Source organism: Epargyreus clarus, unplaced genomic scaffold, assembly GCF_041222505.1.
Source record: "Epargyreus clarus isolate Ecla_fem2 unplaced genomic scaffold, WU_Ecla_fem_2.2 ptg000026l, whole genome shotgun sequence".
Classification (NCBI taxonomy): Eukaryota; Metazoa; Arthropoda; class Insecta; order Lepidoptera; family Hesperiidae; genus Epargyreus; species Epargyreus clarus.
In genome coordinates, this window is record NW_027332233.1 from 5905378 (window position 1) to 5930928 (window position 25551).

The window sequence follows — 25551 nt, forward strand, 5'->3', positions numbered from 1 at the left end:
AAATTTTACAAAAATAGTAGGTTTAGGTATAATGAGTTTTTAAATATTTATATTCATGTAAAGTTAATTGTTTACCTTGTTTATTGCGGAACATACATTAATGGCGTAATTTTATCTCCGAGATCCATTAAGTCTTTAGCACTTGTCACTGAGACCACTTGCATAAAGGAATGGCCTCGGGTAATTCATAGTAAGCAAGGAATTGAAACATTCAAACATTACGTAGAAAATAAAACAAAAATCACTTTTAAGAATACATATTGTAAAATGACTGTAAATAGGTTTTACGTAAAAGATGAAATATTATAAATTATGAATAAATTAAATGTATTATTATATCGACTTTTTATTTCTCTTTACAGAAGTACGCAGATTTATATAGATTAAAATTGTGGAAACTGGGATTTAAAGCATGAAATAGAAAAAAACCATTTTAAAATTGAATTTGCTCGACTTGGAGGAGCACTACCGTGCTCCTGATTAAATAATTATTGTATTACCATTAATAGGTATTCACGTGAGGCCATCGGTTCTTGTTCAATAGCTGAAAACTTTAAAATATTGATACATTTAATATAAGGCACTTATTTACATATAGGCGTATATAATATCTAGTATATTATTGGTATTTCCACACTATGCAAAGCTTTTTAATAGGTATATTTGTATTTTATACAACTACAGTGCAAATGGTCCCACCATTGCTTTTATCGCCAATAGTTATCTGCTATATTTTTAAAACAATTTTATTTCAGTTGCCTTAATAATATAAAACATGTACGAGTATGTTAACAATATCCTACAGATGAAGCCTAGCATAAGCGTGAATATTGTATAATTATAACCAATATAAAATTCTAAAACCAAGCGTCTATATTATTGGTGTTTATACTTAGAGAAACGTAGTCTTCTTGAAAAGAAAACTCGAGAATATAAATTAAAAACTATGAATATTTTTATAAGTAAACTATTTATAAAACACTTCATTCAGTAAACTCCTTTTTACATTATGTCTTAATAGTATTTTATACTTCGATAACTTTGACTCACCATTGATGTCTTATTTTTGGTACCACGTACCATATGTGACGTGTGGTCACATTTTACTTTTTAAAACAAATAAGCACAATGTACAATAGTCTTATCAATTAGGCACAGAGTTTCTATTCTTGTAGAATATGACAGTTTATAACATCATTAAGCTCATTTATATTTCACTTCACTTGTGCATCGCTCGATGCGCTTCACTGAGGTATGTGGTCCAGTAGATTATTGTAAACAGAACAAAGCACATCGGGAACACAATCAGGGCATATCTGTCGAGCGCCCCGTGTTGGGCGCCACAAAACATGACGCCGCTGTCAATTATTTCACCAATCCGCGAAAAAAAACTGCTCGACATCCTGCTTGTCGGTAGAGTTTCCAGGATGGGAGAGTCCTGTGGATAAATAATTATATTATAATATCTTTTCATCTTAACTTATTTGGTAACAGGATAGGACAATACAGTTTGGGTAACGTACCTACTAGTGAGGCGTCGGAAGCATCGGTGCGTATGCATATCTATATAGGATTTCTAATACATAAAAACAAGCAGTAGGTATTTCCTAGACATAGACAAAATAATTTTGTAGAAACAACATTTTCAAACGGGTAAACTAGCACAACAACAAGGACTGAGGGTTTTATTGTGTCTATCTATCACAATTCAATTTTTCTGCTTACCAGCTTACGATCTACTCGGACATCACTTTAACTAAAACAACAATTTACCACTATCTGTGATTTTTAACCACTGTTACTGCATCTAGCGTTAGCCACACAGTGCAGTGTTTTTAGTTCAATTTTTACCTTTTTAAGCGATCTTGACTCACATCCAACCTTATTATCTCTCCATTTTCTCCTATCCTTGCCGGTTAACTAAAAATTGGTGGCCTAAGTTTAAAAACAATATACGTAATAGTGCCTACGTGTTTGAGAGCCATTATTTCCTTGTGTTTCGCGTCAAAGCACAAACGAACACACATCTAAGTAGTATTAAAACTATCGATATTTTTGGAATAAATATCGTTAATTGCAACAAAAATGACTACCTATCATGCAAAGGGGTATGATTTTGGTGCGATCGTTTCATTTTCCCATGGATATTAATTAATAGCTATTTTTAATAACAAGGCGGTATTTGCCGTGACTTGATGAGTATGGAGGTCATTTATTATGCTGACGGCAAACAAGTTATTCACGTCGGTGTTTTTGATGACATATAAAAATATTTACCCGTTGAATAGTCTGATGTGAAAATTGTTGTTTCAGACCCTCATCTTCGACACTTAATTGTGGGGTGAAAACACCACCTTGCGGTGTTCCCGTCACTGGCGTGCTCAGCCTCTGTAAGAAGGCAATATTGCATGTATGGTTACAGAATTTTACGGGCCTATATCCTCCTTGTTTTTTAGGCTTTTTCAGTCCTTGTATTCGGTGACTAGCAAACAGTTGATAGACTAAATCATGTAAGTAGAGCTTATTGTGCTTATCTGCCCAAAGCTAGAACGTGGATTTAAATGTGGTAGACATGCTTTCTTAAAAATCCCTTGGTTAGGTAAAATTACTAATAGGTGAGATTATAATATGAGTATGTTATCGTGTTTAAAGCTACTTAATAATTAAATTATGTGGGTAATTCTAAATAGAATAAATGTTTTGTGTAAAAAAATAAAACATAATGTCTATTGAAATATTAAAGTCGAAGGATGTGCCAAAATGTGATAGATCACTGTTTTACCGGTATTTAATATGGTTAATTATTCCTATTAACAATCCAGTCACTATTATTATTAACGACTCTAGGACATTCACGGGAAGAAGACATTATTTTAATTATTATAATAATTCGAACTAACAAACAAATGAAATAGACAGAAAGTACTACGGACGAAAGGGCGTCTTTGTGATAAATGGATGTTTTTTTCGTTTGTTTGTTTTTGTAAATTAATTAAGATGAATTTCATTATAAAACATACTTTTATTTGAATATTTTTACGATACAATAATATATTCTTAACTTACCTGTTTCCTTTCTTTATACTGTAAGATCATTAGTGTTAAGTGTGCCCAAGCCGCGTTTGTAATTAAGTGTAATTAGAGTGTTAGAACGTAGGTTCTTGTGTTCTAAAAATTGAACTATTACTTTTTATATTTATGTAGTTTAAATGAATTTGTCCAACTTTAATGTTATTGCATACGTGTGATATCGAAATATATAATGTACTTTCTAATTAGACTCTATCTACCTGTTTATATGTACCTATACTTACAAAATTACGAGTATACATCATCTTACGATATTTAAAGGTAATGTTAACTATATTTTATTGTATTGTGCTGTATGGTATTTACTGTATAACATTGCATTGAATCGTGTCGTGGTGCCTTGTATTGCATTACTATACCGTATCCTACGGTATCCACGATAGGATATTATATTTACGGCACTATACGATACATAGTATTGCAAAATGATGGATAATGACATTTGAAAGTACACCTCAATCATTAATTTTTTTTTAAATAAGTAAGTAGAAGCGTATAAACCTGCGCATGATTCATATGCAGCGGCGGCGCGAGCTGCACGGCGGAGGCGGCGCGGCGCAGGTCCTGGCGCCGCTTGCTCCAGCTCTTGTCGTACCGGATGCCGAACAGCACCACGAAGTACTCCAGCAGCGCGAGGAACACGAACAGCGTGCACGATATCAGCCACACCTCGATGCACTTCAGCTCCAGGGCATCAGGGGAGTTGGTACTGTTAAACATATATATATTTTTTAATTAAAACATCGTGCTAAAAATAATGGTAGTAAAAATATTAATTTAATGATTTTGATATCTGTTGTTAAATTTAGCTTGAGATCCTATAAATAACAGATACGAACATCATATACATATAAGTGTCATAAATGTATTTAGATACTAGTCAGTGAATATCGTGGCCTAGAAGGACGAAATCGGAAACGACAGAGAAGTTGCGATACTATAACGGAGTACGGCGATGGTAAACAGTTTATCTGAACGTATGAGACATAATGGCCAGGGAAAGCAGCATTGTGACGAGCCTGACCGAACTAGGCACGCTCTCTCGGATGACGTAGAAGCTGTCCCACGAATTAATGACAAAGGGCTATGAAGACAGGTAACTAACCTGACTGTTTCGAACATAGTGAAGAGAGAGAGCAGCGTCGTGTCGAGCAAGACCATCCAACCAGGCACTATTTCGGGGATGACGCAGTAGCTGCCCCACGACATGATGACGAAGAGCGACGAGGATAGGTAACTTACCTGACTGTATCGAACATAGTGACGAGGGAGAGCAGCGTCGTGACGAGCAGGACCATCCGGCCGGGCACGATCTCGGGGATGACGCAGAAGCTGCCCCACGAGATGATGACGAAGAGCGACGAGGGTAGGTAGCTCTCCAAGAGGTAGCTCCGCAGCTCTCGAGACAGCTTGATTTGTAACCTAGCTGCTGAGTGCTCACCTGAAACGAATTCTTTAATTAAACTGTATTTTTTGTTGTTCGTATTCTAAGATTGTTGACACATGTACCTAATTTATTGCTTTACAACTATTCAACATCACATCAAGAACTTTAGGACAAAGTAAAAAGATAAAATAGGAGCATGTCAATTGGTTAAAATTGACCTGTTATCTTAGTAATATTATAGTAAACAAAAATGGAAAGATTTGAAATTTTCTGATGTTTACTTTTATAACTGGTAATAAAAAAAAACGCGAGCTAAATCGAAGTAAATAAAGTTAATTGAACATGTAAGTGTTTTAATGGGAAAATTCAACGGAGGTAGTGATTTTATTGTACGAAATAGGAAACAGATGCAATTAAAATTGCATTAAGGGGTCGCACAATTATAGTAACATTACCTAACACGTAATTCGCCTACTAACCTACTAAGGTAAGCTTTTAGAAGTAATTTTGCGATTTACTGCTAAGGTTTCTTTTGTCTTAATACAGATTTTTGTACAAATAAACTTTACATACACCAAAGCAGATTTACAGGCAACAATAGCAATATGATATCAAACATAGCATGCTACGTTTATCAGCATTTCAAATTATAAGATTTTTTTTTAATTTGTACGTTGCGCCAATATGTGAAAAAATGTCTATATACATATTATTCGTTACTTTAGGACCTTTATAGAGAAGTTCATGTACGCACTACATTGCAGATACAATACATTTTCTTGATTTATAGCTTGAAATACAATCATCCATTTTAAATCATGCCTTGAAATTATTGTATATTTACGAGTAAACTGGCTCTTACAACTACAGACTGGACATTTACTAACATGCATGCATGCACAACCAGACATTTACAAGATCGTTTGCGCTGGTCACGGATGTAAGGGTACTTTAGTGTACCGTTTATAAAGACAAAATCTCAAAAGGAAGGAAAATGGAATGAACATCCGCGTCGGGCACAAGCATTGCGAGGGCATGCCGGCGACAGCAACGCGACAGCGCGACTTTCCCACCGCGAAAAATAACGATAGCGAACTTTCAGGTGGCTTTTGTAGTTTTATTACTCATATCTAAAGTAACTTTAAAATAAGTTAACTTTATTTTAAAGTAACTAAGTAATAATCTAAAGTAACTTTAAAATAAGTTAACTTTATTTTAAAGTTACTTGAGATATGAATGTAAGAAAAAGTCGGTGACATTGAAATGTTCCGTTTCGTTTGCTAAACTTCGAAAACTAGCCTGTTTGTAGTCTCAGAGTGATCTAGAAGTTTGGATTTAGGTCTTAAGTGACATTAATTAAGCTAATTTTAATTGTATCTATGGCTCGCTCCGGTCTTTATTCGTATATCTTGTTTAATAATATGAGATATGGAATTGCTCATTCTCATTTTATTTTTTTTATTTGAAATATTAAGGAGATATTTAATTTAATTGCAGCCTCGTTCGCGGTGGGACGAATCGGTTAGTGGGTCGGTAAAGATTAGTCAATATTGGGGCGCAAACTTAAGCGCAAAGCAATAAATTTACATTTACCTTCACCAAAATTTCGAATATGATTACTTTTGTCCGTGACGAATTGGACCACGTATTTGGGGAGCCGGAAATGGTTGCGCTGCTCGCCGACCACGCCGAGCCATGTCCCCACCTCCCGCCACTCGAACCGCACGTCTTCTGTAGTGTATTTGTCTAAACGTGATAAAATTTGATTAAACGAACTTCAAGTTTACGTAGCAACTCTAGATAATTCCATAGTGTACGATTCATTTTTATAAAGGCGCTCTAAGTTTTTAATATAAGTAGCAGCTCTAGATAATTTCAGAATATAAGTAGATTAGGTCTTTGAGCTGTGTGTAAGTCATTCGTAGCACTTTGTAGCAGGATACCTCGTAGCCCCTCGTAGCACATTGTAGCATCCTTTTGCTTATGTAAGCATTGATCGATGGGTGTATGTTTTAACTTTTAATTGTTTATATTATATTGTTAAGTTGATATATTCATATGCAAATTATAATAGTACCTAGTATACTTTGTAATAACTTATACAAATAATTGAATAATAATAATTATTGATACTTTAATGTTAATTTAACAATTATTTATAAAATCTATCTAACCAAGATCCTTCCAAACAATCGCCTTTATATTATAACAGATACAATATATTTCCAATAAATCACAGCATATGAGTGAACCATAACATTCATTTGATAAACAACTCCCAGATTATATCCCGCACACATATATGATTTATAACTGACCATCAAGCAGTATCTAATTTATTACGTGTAGTTATCATGACAGAGAATCTTGGTGTTTATTAATAACATACAATAATAACTGAGGTGAAGGTTGGACGTGTTATTATGCAAATCATTCAGTTCGAGGGACGTACATATTAGTGAGGATTTTTCATCAATATAGATTAACGTCTACTCTATCCATCATATCATCACTGGCTTTAAATAAAAATATAAACTTACAGCTACTAAAATCAATGGCACAGTTCTGAACGTCCAGAGGATACAAGACGAAGTCCATCTGGCACTTTATTGTTATTGTGGCACTGAAAAAAGAAAATAAACACTTAAAATAGTTGATAGACATGAAATGCGTAGGTACAATTGTAAATGACGCACGTTTGAAATCACATACCAAGCGACTCAATTTGGTTAAGATGAAACATTTTAGGGTTTGATCGCACAGGCAAATGAGAAGAAAATTACCTATCCGTATCCGAAAATCTCCTGCAAATCTCGCCGTATTTCAACAGCAGCGACAATACCGTCACACAGTTTTGATCATAGTGGTATTTGTATCACTATGACACACCACAGACAAATAAGAACCTGTGTTCTGGTTAGATTGGGTTCGTTTGCGGTGTGTTTTAAAGTTACAATATAAATATTTGAATATAATTATTAGATCAGTTACATCTTTGATAGGCGTTAATTTTGGGCCTATTTTATTTCAGTTTAGAATTTATTGTAATGCTTAGTTATTATTAGGTATATTCATGTTTGTAAAATACCAATTTATTTTGTCCCAAGTCAAGGGAAGACTTATTAGCAATATTGTCACTAGTTACAATTTTGTTTTAAGATGTTAAAAATAATGCAAATACCTACATTATTACATTAAGACACATCAGAATGTTTATCTGTTTTAGTTAATCTATACATGCTCAAACCGGTGTACCTTATGTTACGTTATGTTTGCACTTTAATATGAATACCTGGCACATTACAGTAGATTACAATATACCAATGCGACATTGGTGGTTATTTCTAGCGGCTGAATACATTCTAACAATATGATTGTATGAACATTATAATAAGTAGATGAAAACTATCTCTACCATTTTGTGACAGCGAAATTTGAGACGAATAATAAAGTTATTTCATCTGCCTATCTTTTGCTAAGAAAAGGGCTGAGGTAATATGATTCCTAAAAGTCATATGCATAAAAAAATACTATTGAACTTTTGAGGAGAAATGCTCCAGGGTTAGGTACGAGCATACGACGGAAAGAGATTGAACATATTTCAAAATTCGATGCCATATATAGCTACATATATTTTTTTATTATATGGAAACTAAAATCTGGAATTGGTATTAATATTGGTGTCAAAAGTAGTAAAACAAAATGGACGAACCCAATACTGACTGAGACGGTGTGGTTCGAGTAGAGCCTGAGGGAGGCCATCTCCTGCAGCACGGAGAGGATCCTCATGGTCTGCAGCTGCCAGATGTACAGGTCTGGCATCCATATCAGTTGGCGGAACTCCCATGGCAGGTCGATCAAAGGTTTACCAGCTGGCACTTTCAGACGAGGTTCCTCCCATGACACTTGGAGGAATACGTCCAGGGTTATCTCCTGTGAAGATGAACCCTGCATAAATTGCTGACTTATTATTGCTGATGACATGGATTTAACTTGCATTACAATATTTTAAATATTTAGCCAAACAACAAACTTTTAAACAAAGGATTTTATTCGCAAGACATGAACCTCTGATTTTACAAAATTATATTAATTATATTGTAATGGCGAAGAAAAACATCGTGGGGCAACTTACATCCTGAGAGATTTAAAAAAAAATCTCTCAGGAATGACGTCTCTAAGGAAGTCTACCAATTCGCACTTAGTATGGTGGACTATGATCTAAACCTCTCTCACTTCGTGAGGAGACCCGGGACAATAATGAGTTGACAACGGCAATAAGTTGTTTTAAAATGCGAACTTACCTCCTTATTTTCATCAACTCCCGATACTCTGTTGACATTAACTCCGACGTACACCGTCGTGTTTTTAGCTGGAAAACACAAAAGATATCATGAAACTCCAGTAAGATACATTTAATCTGAAAGCTTAACAGAATTCATGTAAGCTGTTGCATATTAGCAAGAATTATCAGGTTAGGGCCGGCGGAGATATCTCCGATACGCGCGTCGTTATGTACCTATTGTATTTGTACCACTCCGCCCTTACTACATAAACTTTACTTGGTACGATAAGGAGAATTCATTGTAGTGATAAGTAAAAGAATAAGACTTAAATGAAATGTTAAATGTTATATATTGTGACATAAAATGTACGTTATTATATATGTAATCAATGGCCCCTTAGGGTCATTTTAGAAAAAACTATAGGACTGATTTATAGCCAATGTGCAGTAAAAAAGCAAAAAGCATGGGTATAACTGAAGAATTTTTGCACTTGTACATTATCTAGTAGGTTTTATAATGAAATGTAATGTATTTTACTTTTTGACGTGAAGAGAAAAAATGTACAAAATTACCGATACTACTAGACACTGATCGAATAAAGTAAATCAGGTTGATTTACTACTCGATGTAGTTAAATCAGAATATAATAGTGGTACCGGGCAGCAATTGGTAGGGCTGTTTTGGCTTTGGACGTTAGTTTACCACCAACAAACATGGCGCAAAAGTATCTGTTAAGCTCTACTGTTAAGTTCTACTGCCAGTAATTAAGTATATATTTTTAATCATAAGATGGTCGACTAATACATAAGCCAGCTGCGATTACAGCACTCTCCCGAAACAAAAGAACTGTTTAACCTAGACATAAAGGTAGCAGTGACACCTCCCCGTCACTATACTAGGTCTTACCACCGTTCAAATTCAGTGCAGACTTATCGAATCTCGAGCGAAACAACACGCGAATATGAACACAAGATTCGATACCGTCATTAAGCCCACATTCGCTACAACACTAGATTCCGTCATAATGAGCGGTGTCGAAGATTACGGCTTGAGTAATGATGGGCTAAGCGTCATCACATTTTGCTGAATAACCTCCGGTCATAAGTGGATAGCTGGAGTTTTGCCACGTCATAGCTGCGTTGCAAAATAACTCGCTAAATATAACGTCCCTTACGAAACAGACACTTATTTTTGGCATATTGATTCTCAAATTTACATAACGGATTTTAATGAAAGGGAGAATAAATATGGCTCCACAGGAGACGTACCAATACCACTCTTATTTCTAGTGTTTTTTAAATACCTGTAATCAACCCCAGATAGAATAAATATTCCTATCTGAGATCGGCCACAGATGCGCCGCTACCCCAGAGGATTAAGCTGGAACGCCTTAGAAAAGTAGAAAGTCTCCCTTACCACATCCTATAAACCAGAACACAGCACCGCTTAACGCTGCTGTTATGAGGCAGAAATAGATGTGGTGTCGCCGGAATCGAACCAGCAAAGGTTCCTCCTTCCTTATATAAGTGGTACTTATGTTTCACTAGAAGGTTGAGGATGCCGTCTGACTTACATATGAGGCGATCTTAGAGCTAAGGATTGGCAATGCATCTGTGATCGGCTCCAGGAGGAATACTTCTCCTATACGAAGCTGCTTAAACATGTGCATGCGCAGCAATGGTCAGTTTATATCAGATGGGTTTCATGCTTGTGTGTTACTTTAATCTTGTGAAAGAACTTACCGGGTGGAATGTTTCTACTGTAGTTGTGTGGCAGGTCATACGCATGTTGGTCCATGTACAGGATCTGGCTGGAAAAAGGTTGAAATAAGTTAATCACTGGAAAGAGATGAATGATTAAGTAACTAAAATTTCTCGAGATATAAGTGTCATATACAAAGGGTGTAGATATACAAGTAAAAGTTTTGTAGACTAAGTAGATTTATAAATTCATTAACGCAAAATAAAAAAGGTGGTCCTTTTGAAATAGAATAAATTGTCGCCAAGAAAAAAGATCCAGACGGTATTGCGTTACTAGTTATTTCACAAAGTAATTTGTGTATTACAAAATAAGTAACTATTACTTGTTTCAATGGTAACGGAAAACATAAAGAAAATTATATACCTAACAAAGGTACTGAATACTCTACAGTCTCTACTCTTTTGAGACAAGACTCCAGGCAAAGGAAGATTTGGGAAGTTAATGATGATTTTATTACAGTTAACACAGACATACACACACACATACAGTCAACTACAGAAGTAGGTAGGGCCGCGTGAGTATGATCCTTACATGTGTTATACTCATAATTGTGAAGGTATTTTATGTAGGTATGTTTGTACTATTTCCACGGCTAAACATATGAATTAATCCTTATAAGAGGTAGGTTTAAAGCTTTATAACGAAAAAAATACTCTAGATAATAATGACTAAGATGTAGTCGTTTATACATTTTTCAGATACTGAACATAATTCTTATTGAAACTAACGATGTTAAACGTTTTCAGACTTAAACGTGAAGTTAGTTAATTGGTATAAGTATTATTATATATCAGAGGCACCGCTACGTGAGGGCGGACTCAATAATTGTGATCGACATAGACACTTGAAGGCTGGGCGGATGTTGGCGCTGGGCGGCGGAGACGGCGCGGCTACTGCAAACAACGGAGGCTCACACCCCCACCGGGTATAAATAAAATTATATTCATAGCACCCACGTTTGTTATTTTTACCTTTAATATTTGGGTGAATAAAATCGGTCGTATAAAATATTGATTTGATGTATATTTGGGTAAAAATTGAATATAAAAATTTTAAAATACCCTTTCATGGTACTTAAAAGCATAATAGATTTTTTTAAGTACCTAAATCATATTTTAGGAAATTTAAAAGAAAGAAATAACAAAGTTAAAATAGCTTTAAATTTTTGGTTGAAATTTATTAGCATTGCATGTTCCTTTAATTGTTTTATGAACCAAATTTCGAAACTAATATTACTATTAGGAAGAAATTGTCAAATGTCTATTTGTGGTAAGCAAACATTGGAGAGATTCAGTATTAATAATAGGCTCTATCTACTAAGGTTCTCGAGATAAACTCTTAAACGATAACTACTTATTATCTATTTAATACTCATGGTATACTCGTAGGTACATTATTTCGTAGAATATAGCACTATTGTCATTAGGATTACATTAATATGCAATTAATCTTTATAACGTTACTGGTAGTATTTGTAATATAACAATGAGATAATTGTACGTTAAGCGTAAACAAATACCGTAAATATATAAAATAAATAAAATCGGATATACACAGATACCGCAAAGATATAACGTAGGCATATCGGATCAAACACAGGAATTATTTAAGATTTTCTAGACAATAATCTCTATGTATTTATATATATGTATTATTATATTTGATAAGAAACAGGTAAGATTATTTATATGTAAATAAGTAGTTAATCGTTATATTTCCTTATTTAGAAGGATTATAACGTATCTAGTTTAACTGTAAGTTGTCTTCAAACAACAGCAAATTATCTTTTGGTGGTTTTTCAATCAAGTTCGTATCCAAACTTTAGCTGGTTTCCGGAACATGATTGAATAGGCGAAGTTTTAGTGTGCTGTAAGTATAAGCCAAGGTTTTAATGGAATACAAGAAGACAAAGAAGTTTTAGTAGGTGAATACTTTGTCGTTTTGCTTTCATATACATTTTTGTATTTTGCGTCAATATCCAACCTTTTAACAAATCTCCTTTCTAAATGAAGTATGTATGTAAGCACTATACTTACAAATGCAAACAGATTATATACCAAATTTTACTAAAAGTTTGAAAAGTATATATAACATAAATAAAATGAAACTTGATACAGTGTAACCAGAAAGGATTTGACACCAATCGGATTCATATTATGATTAAAGTATTAATATTATTTTACCTTATCATCAACATTATCATCAACCCATTAGTCCCACTGCTGGGCACGTGTCTCTCTCTCCTCTCAGAAAGATAACGATTAGGCCGCCGGACACCGCGCTGGCCTAGTGCGACTTGGGAGACATCGTATACCCTTAAAAACTTTCTTTTTAAAATTTCTCAGATATGCAGGTTTCCTCACGATGTTTTCCTTCACCGTTAAAGCAAGTGATCATTATTATTAATAATTTTACCTCAAGTTACCATAACGTTATTTGCTCGCCACCTTTTTTTATTTATTTATTCATTTACTCGGCAATCCAGCAGCGATACACTTATCAATAATAATAGAATACAAATTGTATTCTTTGTATTCTTTGTAGTTGCTTATAATATGGCCAAAAAAGGATTACACTAAATAATAGCTATGAGAGATTAAAACTACAAGTAGTATATACTATAAATATTTACAAAACGTTTATTTTGTAATTGTAATGTCATTTTATTAAATTAGAGCAGAGTTAATAAAAAATGAAACCGTAAAACATCGTCTATATAAAGATATTTTATTTTAATCTGTGTTGTTTATAGAAATAGCCGAGTTACGTACCTATTCTATTGTACAGTTCTCGATCGATACTAAATACAATTACGATGAGTGAAGTGTGTGCATTGGTGAAGGTACTAAGGATTACCTCTAAGTCCAATGGTCATGGAAACATTGAAAGATGTACCTACTTTCTCAATCTGGAAGGTTAACTTATTGTTCAAGGTAGAGCAACAATGTGAATAATATATGTTCACATATTTTATAACTTCTTTAATATGTACATCATTAGGAACATGCATTTTGCTGGCGTGACTATATCGTCAAACTGTTCTGTTCCACTGCTGGGCACGGGTCTTTCAGATAGTGGAGGAGTTAGGGTTTAGGCACAGTCCAACCTGATGGACAAGTGCGGATTGGTAGACTCGGCACACCCTTGAGAACTTTTTTAAGTATTATGTTCTCAGTCATGCAGGTTCCACGATGTTTTCCTTTCCCGTGTAAATCAAGTGTGTATTAGCGTGACTTTGTTATGAATTTAAACTTTTTCATCACGCGTATTTTAGCGTGACTGCGCTTTGTGTTTAATCCTTTTCAGTCTAAGACCGTATCCGTAAATAGCAAAGAGTCAATTAAGAATCTATGGCTAAATCGAGTTTGAAAGAGTGGTTGAATGCATGAAAACCTAACAATATCCTACGTTTAGTCATGCATAAGCTATTATCGATGTTGTTTTGAATCTATTCTTCTCATTCTTCGTGTTGCAGTCATAAAACCTTAATAGTTTTACTTACAAAAACTTATGAGACTCCATCAATTTCAAATTAACTTTGACAAAGCTAATGTAATTGTTATTAGAACTTACTCTGTTTAATATGGTTATGTGGTGTCTTATGCATTATTTTGTCAAGTATCAGTGAAAACAATTTTAAATTACGTAAGTCTTTCATATAAATGACCCATATTGCGTGCCTTTTTACACTTTTCAAAAAAAATATTTAGACATCATTTCTACTGGTCTTGTTTGGGGTTGCAGATGTCATTAAGCATATAAAAACTCAATAATTTACAGATGTAAGTATTTTCGCTAATTATAAATCGGTCATGTATGAATGCTCTCTGATTTTGTAATATAACGTAGTAGAGTGGTAGATGTGGCGATACAAATATTTCCGGTGTGTGGCATTCGTATCATTTGGGTGTGTCCACATAAAATAGGTACGGACTGAAACTTATTTAGGAGTTCCTTCCTTAAATGTTAAAAATGGGTTCTTATTACTAAGCCTGTCTCTTTGTCTATCACTCTCTAACACTTGAATGTTAAAAGATATTTTTTTACAGAGTGCGTATTTTTATGACCGGTATAACAATAAATACAAAAAATATATAAAAACATAACCCTAACATGGCATTCGGATAAAAATGGGGACTCATCCAACATAAAAAAACTAAATTTTATGGGAGTTCTTCGGTTTATCTATACGAATAAAACCGTATTAGGTTGATACTTTAAATTTCTACGAAACACGCACTTCTAAAACTGCAATGAAAACACCTTTTCACAAAGTATGCACTTCTAAAGCTGCTATGAAAGCAGTACTATTTTAAAAATATATTCTCACAAATCACACTCAGACTTGGTTGGTTTTACCATTCCACTCTATTTCAAACTAGTAGAGATCGCATGTCTAACATGACCAAATGTAATGTACACAGTGTTTATATGTTAACATGTCTGTAAATCCGCTAAAATGAAATTTATTATGTTGTATTATCGTTGTAGGTCATCTGTTTGCACTTGAAATAAAGAATTTAGTTTTTTGTTTTTTTTTTTTTAGTCGTTAGGCACTTTTATTTATTGCTTTCAATGTAACACATTTAGTTTATTTGCATAACCGTTTAAGTTTGAATGGGTTATGAATACCACTTCCTTGTTTTCAAGGAAGTTTTACATTACCAAGGTATTTTTTTACTAAGTAATAAGTGTTTTTGCCGTTTATTTACACAGAAATGTTGCTACAAATGCATTTTAATAAATGGATTAACATATTTCGACTTAGAAACAGCATTAGATATCACTGGCTTTATAGGCCAGAAAAAATTGTTGCCGCCGCAATCGAATGATTAAAGGTTCTACTAAATTTAATAAATAAAGGTCGAACAGTGTAAACTTTTGATAAAATTTGATGAAAATATTTTTTAAGGAACTTTTAAAATTGTTCTTTTTATTTTGGAACTGGATTTGCTAAGATTTCTGCCATTAAATGAGCGACAGTACTCACGAAATGATCGAAATTATTCAGAGCAATGTATTTAAATAGTTTCTAAGTAAAAAAAAAAACCTAAACATCAAATTTAAAAGTTCAAATTTAAAATATGTTGGACTAACCTTGCACTGAGGACCAGCTTAATTGTTTTATTTTATTTATTTTCATACAGGTATGCCCATTCAAATAACTGATTACTCGTATGCACACATGGAAATAAATTTATTCAAATAATTAGCCATTTAAGGGTTGCTTAATGACTCAAATATGTAATCTCACTTATTCGTGCCTTCCTTCATATACATATGTGTAATAATGAGGAACAATCACGTATGTTTCACGGCCACTGAAACCGGTATATCTTCACGTGTATTTATGTTGCGTGTCTGCAAATTTAATTTTACCGTTGAAAATAAAAATAATGAGTATTTGACATTATTTAAAATAATATATTCATATCCGTGCACAGCGGACGTTCTTAAAATTAATGAAGAAAAATTTACCTACTAGTCATAAATATTTAGAGCTCTGTTGAGTTATTATTTTGTTGACAGTATGTCATAAAATATAACTTTTTACGTGTGACCAACGCATGTAATTGTATGTGTTGAAATATTTGCCGCTGATTGTACCGTTTGAAATGTAGAGCATTATTTATATTTTATGTAATTATTTTGATCATTATTAAGTTACGTTTTGATCATTATTATAAACACTATTATACTGTTCGTGTAGGAATATTGATAATGGCTTTGAGTTTAGTTGTATGATCGCTTTAATGTCGTGTTTTCCATTATTTGGTTTCTTTTGTGTATATTATGATGTATGCAACAATGTCAAAAGTGCTTTAGTTTTATGACGTAGTTTTACATCTTACAGTGTGTAGTCTACTAGGAAACAACAATTTTACGTCCAGTTGCTGAATAGTAAGAAAGTGTGGTGCATATAAAATCCGGTTGCTCTAATATGGGTTGGTGTAGAAGGTGCGGTTATGTATTCTTTGTTGGATGTTTCCACATGGCTTCCAAAACGGTAACATTTTTTCCAGTGACATTTAGTACCGATATCTAATCGTGCCTTCCGCAACACCGAAGCGAAACGTAGCTTAGCTTCTTTTGAACAATCATCTGACTTTTGCCTGCACTGGACTACTGGACTTCTTAAATCGTCTTACGTTCTAAACGAGTGGCTTCTCTTCCTTGCTTCATCTTGTTCAGTGCTGAGGATAATGGCTTTTATTATTAACTCTCGCCATTTACCGTTGTATTTATCTACATATCCAGCCTTAGACACGGTTGTACAAAGATTCGTACGGATCTAATCAGAAATAGAAGGACATCAGTCCGCTCTGATTCTGACCTGGTTCAGAATGCATCAGCGTTAATTCATATCTATACTATAATTATATTATTGAAGGTTATTGGAATCACACGCGTTATAATTATGCAACCGGCAATCGTAGTGTGTGACGCACGTGATAGTACATGATTGTCGTATGCCGGCGGAACCCTGCATCATTGGCCACCAGCCAGTACGTCTGCCCCGAAGATCACGAATCTTTGACACATTCGAAAAAATATTGCTGTTACTTTATACATGTTATCTCAGATAACCAAAGTAAACATTGCTTTTGAACGTTCTAATAGAAAGCCAGATCGAATTTCGATGCACTAAGCCCGAGTAATAATAAAGAATAGAAGATAATAGATAATAAAGAAGCAGCAAACGGGCATGCAGTTCATCTGATGGGAAGTGGCTACTCCCGGCAATGATCTTCTGTCATCATCAACCTATTACTGTCCCACTGCTGGGCACGGGTCTCCTCTTATAATGAGAAGGATTAGGCTATAGTCCACCGCGCGGGCCAAGTGCGTATTTTTTTTTTATAAATCTCTCAGGTATGCAGGTTTCCTCACGATGTTTTCCGTCACCGCTTAGCAAGTGATAATTAATTTCTAATACGAACATAACTTTGAAAAATCAGAGGTGCGTGCGTGCCTGGGATTTGAACCTCGGACCCCTCGATCGAGAGGCCGAGTTTCTTAACCGCTAGGCTATCACTGCTATGAACTTCCGTAATCATCTCCAAATATGATTTGAGTGCTACTTGAGGTCGGCCGTACATACTACCCCTGAGATCTAAGTTACGAGTAGAACGGTTTGGGTTGGTATGGCTTCCTTGCCACACTCTTGAATCCACAATACAGCATCGCTTAACATTGTCTTTTAATGCAGAATTAGGTAAGGTTAGGTTAGGCTATACTATAAATTGTCATTTTCGATTGTTAACCTTTTAAATTTAAGCATGATTGAATTTATCGGAGAGTAGATGGGATTTGACGATTTTTATTTCTGTCCCCATCTCTACACAACGTTCGAAGGTTTAATGAATCAAAATCATCAAAACAGTATCGAAGATTAATTCAGACAAATAGGTAAATTATCTGAATTTGAATAAAAAGTTTCTAATTTACGATGTAAGTATAATTAGCAGTAATACACATATGATGTACCTACATACTACAATTTCAATAATAATGATTATATTTTTATTAGCCTGTTTAGGTTCGAGTTGTAACTTTCGTTTACCGTTGTAAGTATAAATACATTATCAACAGATAACCAAGTATTAACCTTGGCGACTCGTGTCGAAACAATACGTCAGCTGCGTTCGTTGCAGTACCCTTACCATGAGTTTTTTGAGAGTTGAGATTGTATCAGAACTATAGTGTCAGTAACGTAACATTAAATGTCTAAATTGACAAAATGACGCTTTATGTTTTGTCTCTCTTTTTTGTGAACATGTGAGGCAGACAAAACGACTTGAGCACTTACTTATTGTTACGTTTACTCAGTCTACTGAAGCTAACGAAACGGAATAATGGATTGAGTAAACGTAACGTAAAATAGTGAGATGTTTTAAAAACTCATGGTAAGGGTACAGTTCGGACCACGACAGACGCACTGCACTCTGGTATTCAGAGCAAGGGTTTATTTCTGTTGTCACAGTTACCGCAATGGCTAGCCCGGTTATATTTGGGTTATTAGTGACGCAGATAGGCGTGATAAACGTGTTTAATTTTGGCTTCACGCCCCTCAAACGATTGTTAGTCTATTGTTGTCAGATGGGAATTGGGTGGTGATGTGTTATTAATCAACATAAACGTTGACTTGACTTTTCATTAACGTTTAAGATTTGTTTGAATGAAGTTTTCGTCTAGCGCTTTTGGTGGGTTAATGATGTTGAAAGGTAGGTGATAAGGTGTGTACACGTTTGCGTACACGTTTGCATACACGTTTAGGCAGATACGTTCGATTTTTGTGATATTGTGATCTGTATGCATAGTTTGAAGGTGGTAGAACCCTTTGTGGTTCGACTCCGGCGGCACCACCGCCACACCTATTTCTGCCTTATAACAGCAGTGTTAGGCGCTGATGTGTTCCGGTTTGAAGGGTGTGGTAAGGGAGACAGACTTTTCTGAGGTGTTCCAGCTTAGTCCTCAGGGGTAGCGGCGCATCTGTGGCCGACCTCAGGTAGGAATATCTAATCCTATCTGGGGTTGATAACAGATGTCCATGGGCGGCAGTAGCCACGTACCATCAGGTGGACTGCATGCTCGTCTGCTAATCCTATATTATAAAAAAAAAGTTCTAGTTCTATGAATTTTGATTTCAAAAACTGGAAAATCTTCAGATCCTAACTCTATAGATCAGAGGATAGTTAATTATCACTTGCTTTTACTATCATGGAATTTTTTTAAAGTGTATTGATTGAAAATTATTTTCTTTCAGTGGTGTGGTAAGATCTGAAAGTGTAAAATCTTGTATCTCAGTATCCTGTACATGTTTCCCTAAATATGTAGTTATCTTCTGGCGTCACAGAGAAGAATGTGTTACAGATGGAGACTACTCAATAATACTTCATACTGTCAACTGTCATAGAAGTATTAACTATTTTTGTTCACTTGTAATTGCGTTAAACTAAAAATTTAAATTTGCAATGTTCCTGTTCCTTGGTTTTCATCACAATGTTCGGTACAAGAATTTTCACAAAATATAACATTATTTTAAAACAGTTTTAAACTAATTTGTAAAGAAATTAATTTAAAAAATATTAATATGAGTTAAAAGTTGTGGAGAACTCCAACGAGAATATATGTTACATATTTTTAACGGATTAGTAATTTTGGCATCTCATAGGGAAATATGTGGGTGGTAATAGGACGATGTGAATGAACTTATAAATAACAAAAATATGGCTTATTTATGTCAATAACAAATAGGGTTACGATTTAGTTCCTTTATTTAGTTTGTCCAGTAGCTAAGTTCTTGGTGAATTAAAATAGCTTAATTTTTGTCGTTAATAATAGTAGTATATATTATAAGAACTGAAAGTACAAAAGTAGTAGACTGCTAAACATAAACCAAGCCATTAATTGCTGTTTAGATTTCACAGGTTAGTTAGTCTATGCTAAACTTCCTCACAATCCTTATGTTTGTTAGTCAATATAATGAGTACTCTCCTTATTTAGGACGAGCTGTACTTCTAGATTAGGTGTGGGCAACCTTTTGATAATTGCACACCAAAAAAGTGCTACCAAAGTTACGGGGTGAAGCTTCCCTGTGAAGCGCCCGGCAATTGCCCATATACCTATTTTTTATATTTTACACGATAATTAAATGCTGTACCCTATATGGTTACTATACTCTTGGGCTGTACCTATATACTATTTAGTTACTACCGATAAAATTCACTATTTTGAAATACGTTTGGGTCAGTGCTGACTTTTGCTTCAAATTGATAGTATATGTATTATGTCATTGTCATTTTAAATACGAATATTTTTAAAAGCTATTCGCGATAATATGCTTTGATATTTTACTTATGAAAGGCGATATGCCAAAACGTCTTTTTATTGAAACTACAATACGCTCGGGACACAAACAAAATTCCAATGTAACGATTACAATAATTGTGAACACGGTTTGTGGATATTCTGTTTTAATCCATTGTGGTATTTTATCAATTCTGAAATTCCACGTTTGTAATGCTTTTGGAAATTCTTTCCATTATGTTTGTCTCTACAAAGTAGTTAAATATTTTGACATTTTAAATGTACTTATGTACTAACATTTTATGCATGGCGTGATCTATGATTTTTCCGAAAACACTTATATTTATTTAATTTTCTTGTAACACCTTAAATTAGTGTAACAAAAGAGAAAACTTAATGCCTTGTGGCCTTATGGCATTCTCTGCACGTCTATTCTATATTTTTCATAAGTTTTATTTTTATAAATACTAAAAATACCTATTACAATATGCTTGTTATATGTATAGCAGAGTATTAATACCAAATTTGTAGTAAGTATGTTACGCGTGATACATAATATCAAAACGCCTGAAGACTCCAATTTCCTAAATTATTAACTTTAATGAAAAAAATGCTTGTTGCTCGGCTGTTTTTTACGTAATTATAATAAAAAAATTATTTAAAATTAAAATTATTGCTAAATGACATTATAACATTTAACATCAATTTACAAAAAAAAAATCTCTATGCCTCTGGCAAAGTGAGGATTCTTATGTTTTTTGAGAGTTCTTTTTAAAGAATACAACCGTATAGTTTTCCCATGATGTTTACCGTTAAAATTAAGAAACTGAATCTGTTAAGTTTAAGGAAACATTAGGATCTCAAAACAAATGTTAAAAAAAGTCAAAGTTAACCAACTTTTGCCTACCACATGCCGAAATTTGTCAATTTTTGTTAACTTATTTATTTCAGTGCCCGAACTGTGTTAGAAAAATATGGATTAAGATTGATAATTACTAACACACGTAGACATATGTATCAGTAAAAAATAAACAGTTACTCGTGATCTTTCCTTATTCGATTATAAGGAAAAAGAAATACATTATGTACTCCAAATTAAAACTGGAAAGTTATTGTCCACAATAATTTTATTAAATGTATTTTGGGACGTCGGAAAATGACATAAATTTTCATACTCTCTAAAGTACACATGTCGCCAAATTAAAACCGATCCACATTTTATTTGGGTCAAGAACCAGTTTAAACTTTGTAGTGAGATACTTCGCGTCAACTGAGATGCTGTAAATCAGTGAGATGCGTAGCAGATAAAACCATCTGGTCAATCTTTCCGCCGTCTCATCAGCATGGTCATTGCATTAAACTTTTATCTATATCTTTCTATATAATTCGTGTGTACGTATGCGTGTCACATTATGAGAACCGCGGGGTACAGTTAGTTTAAAATAAAAAATCGTGTTGATACTTGTACCTATCACATGAATTTCTTGTGTTATACTTCTCGTGTCAAAATCAAAGTTTACAAACATTCAGACCTAAGCGGGACAACCAGTTAAGTTCAACCGAGCAGGTACTAGTGCAGCTAGTATTGTAATTCCAGCATTCCGGAAGAAAGGTTTAGATGCTGGCTTACTTATATGAATTAATAACAGCAGTGTAAGGCGCTGCTGTGTTCCGCTTTGAAGGGTGTGGTAAGGGAGACAGACTTTTCCGAGGCGTTCCAGCTTAGTCCTAAGGGGTAGCGGCGCATCTGTGGCCGAGCTCAGGTAGGAATATCTAATCCTATCTGGGGTTGATTACAGATGTACATGGGCGGCAGTAGCCACTTACCATCAGGTGGACTGCATGCTCGTCTGCTACTGTAAGAGTTATTTATTATATTTATATCTATTATATTTATATATATTATAAAAAAATGTACTTATATGAGGTGACAGGATTAATAAAGCAGTTGTGATCGTCTTCAGGTAAAACTATAGAGTTAATTACATATTTCCATGGGTGTTAGTGAACACTTATCATCTTAACAAGCTGGGCATCTTAAAAAAGCGGAGCAATATAATTAATATTTTTTTTGATAATAGCTCGAATTTATCTGTCTTGAACAATCGGCATCGAATCGATAAACCGTTATGAACAACTGTGTCACTTTACTATTTATTTTTATCTAAAATTTAGTTGACTGGAATCTATGGGTATTGATATAGGTTCAATACAGTTACTAGACAACTATTCTTGGAAAATGCGCTTGGGCTTGCAACCCAGATGCACACACTACTATCTACGTTGTCCATTATTCTATCCAAATTATGCCAGTTGCTCATAACTATGTTTGCTTTTGTTACTTTAGACTGTTCCCTTTGAATATTTATTTGATCTTTAAGTGGATGGTATTTTGAAAAAATGACTATCTATAATTCATATTTTAATTAATTACAGATAATATATTTAAAAAGCAGTTAGACAAAATCTGTTAGGATAGTAATTCCTCTTGGATTTTAAGATTAAAATTAAAACTGTAAAAAGAAAAGTAAAACTGCAAATAAAACAAATTAAATATGTTCTTGATACAATAAACATTATTCATTCATTACATGATACTTGTACATAAATATATGTATAAATGGCACACAATTTACTTCTTAAGGAAAAGGTAAATTCAGCTTATTATGTTTTCTTGTTTTGAATAGTGTTTTCTAATTAGTTATTTTGGTGACAATTTAGAGCTAATGAAGTTAACTAACATTTTATAAGCTGAATAATAGGTCATTTCATGTTGTTTTCTTAAAATTCTCATGATTTTATCACCAACATATTTTTCATTTCATTGGCGAGCTTTTGTCTTTTGTAAAGACTGTTTGAAGAAGACGAATTGCCTTAATTACTACTTTATTTACGTTTGAAACAACAAACGTATCATTTTGCTAAAATGTTGTCGTGTTTCAAAAGAATGTAAAAGTATGTAGGTAGGTAAACCGACGCGTGTTTCATTTTACTTTCAGTTTAGTTTTTAGTTATATTTGTTCCGGCTACTTGTTGCAGATGAACTGCATTAAATACTCCATTTACATGAACAAAACCGAGATCGTCCCCGTCTCGGTGCGTTGAATCGTGTTTATGTCAACAATTAGCCTTGCCAAGAGATACGGCGGCCATCCTCCGACGACGCTGCCAGATCGCACCACGTACACTTACCTATTATATACCGACTTACGAATTATTGTATTGAACTTGTATTAATCACTTGTATTAACGACAATGACATGTCACGGAAATATATTTATTACTAACTAAGCCGTAGGTTTAAGCGCGTTGTCTTAAAAAAAATAGATTTCGGCACTCGTTGTAGAGCGAAATTTGTGAAAAAATAATTGTAGTGTGCAAATATGTTTGAACAGCTGTTCAACTTTTTATTTATATCGGAGACGGAATCTTTGGTATTTGATGAAAACTTTGTTTATTCGTATTTGTTTGTCTATCAGTGTCTGTCGTAAGATGGAGATTATGATAAAATATTATCCGGTGAATATAAATGAAGAAGTAATTAAACCGCGAAATTTACTTTAAAATACTTTTAAAGTAAGTTATTGTTATGTAAAATGTTTTACTAAAACATATAGTGTTTGAATTAATTCGTATTACTTAATTTACTATTTTCTTCGGCAAATTAAATTAAGATCGCTTTTAGTTTGCACGCATTCGCAATAAATGAACGAAGTGTTTTGCCAGCCCATTTAAATTATTTTTGTAGCTCACTCGAGGTCTCAGTGTCGCTAGCCAACTTTTACCGCTAATTGTTACGTTTCTTACCTTTTCTGGCGCGAAACTGATAATTTCGGTTAATTTTTAAATAAAGGGTCGTTTATTTAAACGAACCTTGCACACTCCAACAGCTCCTTGCTGGCGGTGAAGGAGGCCCAGCCGCCGGGTGCGAGCAGCGCCAGCAACGGCACCAGCAGCGTCCACATGTCGGGCTAGAGCGTGGGCCTACGCCGCACTTTACTCGCGCACACTCTCACAACACTCACTCGCTTGCACATCATCAACTGAGGAAGCACATCACTTTGTTCGCCGGCACTATATATTCGGTTCCGCGGGTCGAGGTCCGAGGAGCAGCGAGCGCCGCGCGATACTGCGCTACGGGCGGCGTTATCGGCGGGCGGGCGCGGTCACGGGCGCAACCTTCGCTTTCGTACGATCTCACCCTGTGATGCAACGAGAGACAACTACGAGCACTTCGCTACGCAACCGGCTACGCAGCCAGCTGCGGATACCCCGACCAGCGACGCTACATTGTTTATGTCGCGAATCTTCTATTTTCATAACGCACTTCATCAACAATTTAAATAATACGGTTAGAAGCAAGCTCGGTACGGAGTACAGGATAGTTTGAGCATCGTGTCGCGGTCGCGTGACAGAACCTGCCGTGCCCAATCGTTAGACAACATTTGACTTTTGCAAATTTACTAGTAGCGACTAAAATAGTTAGACAAAGGCCATTAAGTCAGATAGTTTTAATTTTCATGAATGTATAGGCCATCAAAAGTTTTTCAACGATTTAGTATTTTCAAAATACTTCTGGTATAATATAATATAATTTTCGTTTTTGACTTTTTTTGTCTGATATAATAAAAAATCAAAAAGTTGTAAAATGATTTAGTAGCTTGTGTAGAATAAAATGGGTCATTTACTATTTGTATGGCTGCAGTTACAACAGTAAAACGATTCCCCGATTCCTTTATATCGTCGAAATTATGAACACACTCAAAAACTTTATAATAGATAAAAAAAAATTAATTCAAAGTTTTACTTGATCTGGGATCAAACCCAGAACCCTCCTCCTCTGATTGTCAGCAGCAATAGTTACAGAAAGTTTAGTAGTAGACCCAAATACTAGAAGTAGAGCGCTTAACAATAGGTCGAGATTGCGTGAGACTCCAGCAATTTTATTTAATTTCACAAAGCGGCGGTACCGTCACAACGGAGTCTCTATGAAGTGGATGCCGAATCGTGGATTGACTTGAATGGTATCCAAAAATAATTGAACTTTATTGTATAGATTAAAGTGGTATTTATTCGAAGAAGCAGATTCAATTGCACTTAGTTTGAATTTCATTTGTTTATTTATAGTAAACCAAAGCGAATGCTAATGTACTTTACCTTTGTTGCAATATAAATAGCAAACGAACAACAGTTAACATAATGGTAAGTAAATGGCTA

At 34.4% G+C, this 25551-nt stretch overlaps 1 protein-coding gene across 9 annotated transcripts; it reads right to left on the reverse strand.

Annotated features, from left to right (window-relative positions):
• Window positions 1-873: 873 nt before the first annotated feature.
• Window positions 874-24862, reverse strand: LOC140752957 (glycine receptor subunit alpha-2). 9 transcript variants are annotated; one of them, XM_073087270.1, is made up of 11 exons: window positions 24208-24862; window positions 10506-10569; window positions 8782-8849; window positions 8190-8425; window positions 7018-7100; window positions 6071-6223; window positions 4333-4543; window positions 3592-3799; window positions 2278-2388; window positions 1852-1920; window positions 874-1438 (listed from the first exon to the last, which is right to left on the reverse strand). In XM_073087270.1, the coding sequence occupies exons 2-11, from the start codon at window positions 10558-10560 to the stop codon at window positions 1220-1222; spliced, it is 1413 nt and encodes a 470-aa protein (XP_072943371.1). In that variant the 5' UTR covers window positions 10561-10569; window positions 24208-24862; the 3' UTR covers window positions 874-1219. The 9 variants fall into 9 exon arrangements, with proteins under 9 accessions (XP_072943371.1, XP_072943368.1, XP_072943364.1 ...); XM_073087267.1 differs by having other exon boundaries at window positions 4333-4531; window positions 6098-6223; window positions 10506-10573; window positions 24208-24860; XM_073087263.1 differs by having other exon boundaries at window positions 10506-10573; window positions 24208-24860.
• Window positions 24863-25551: the final 689 nt, after the last annotated feature.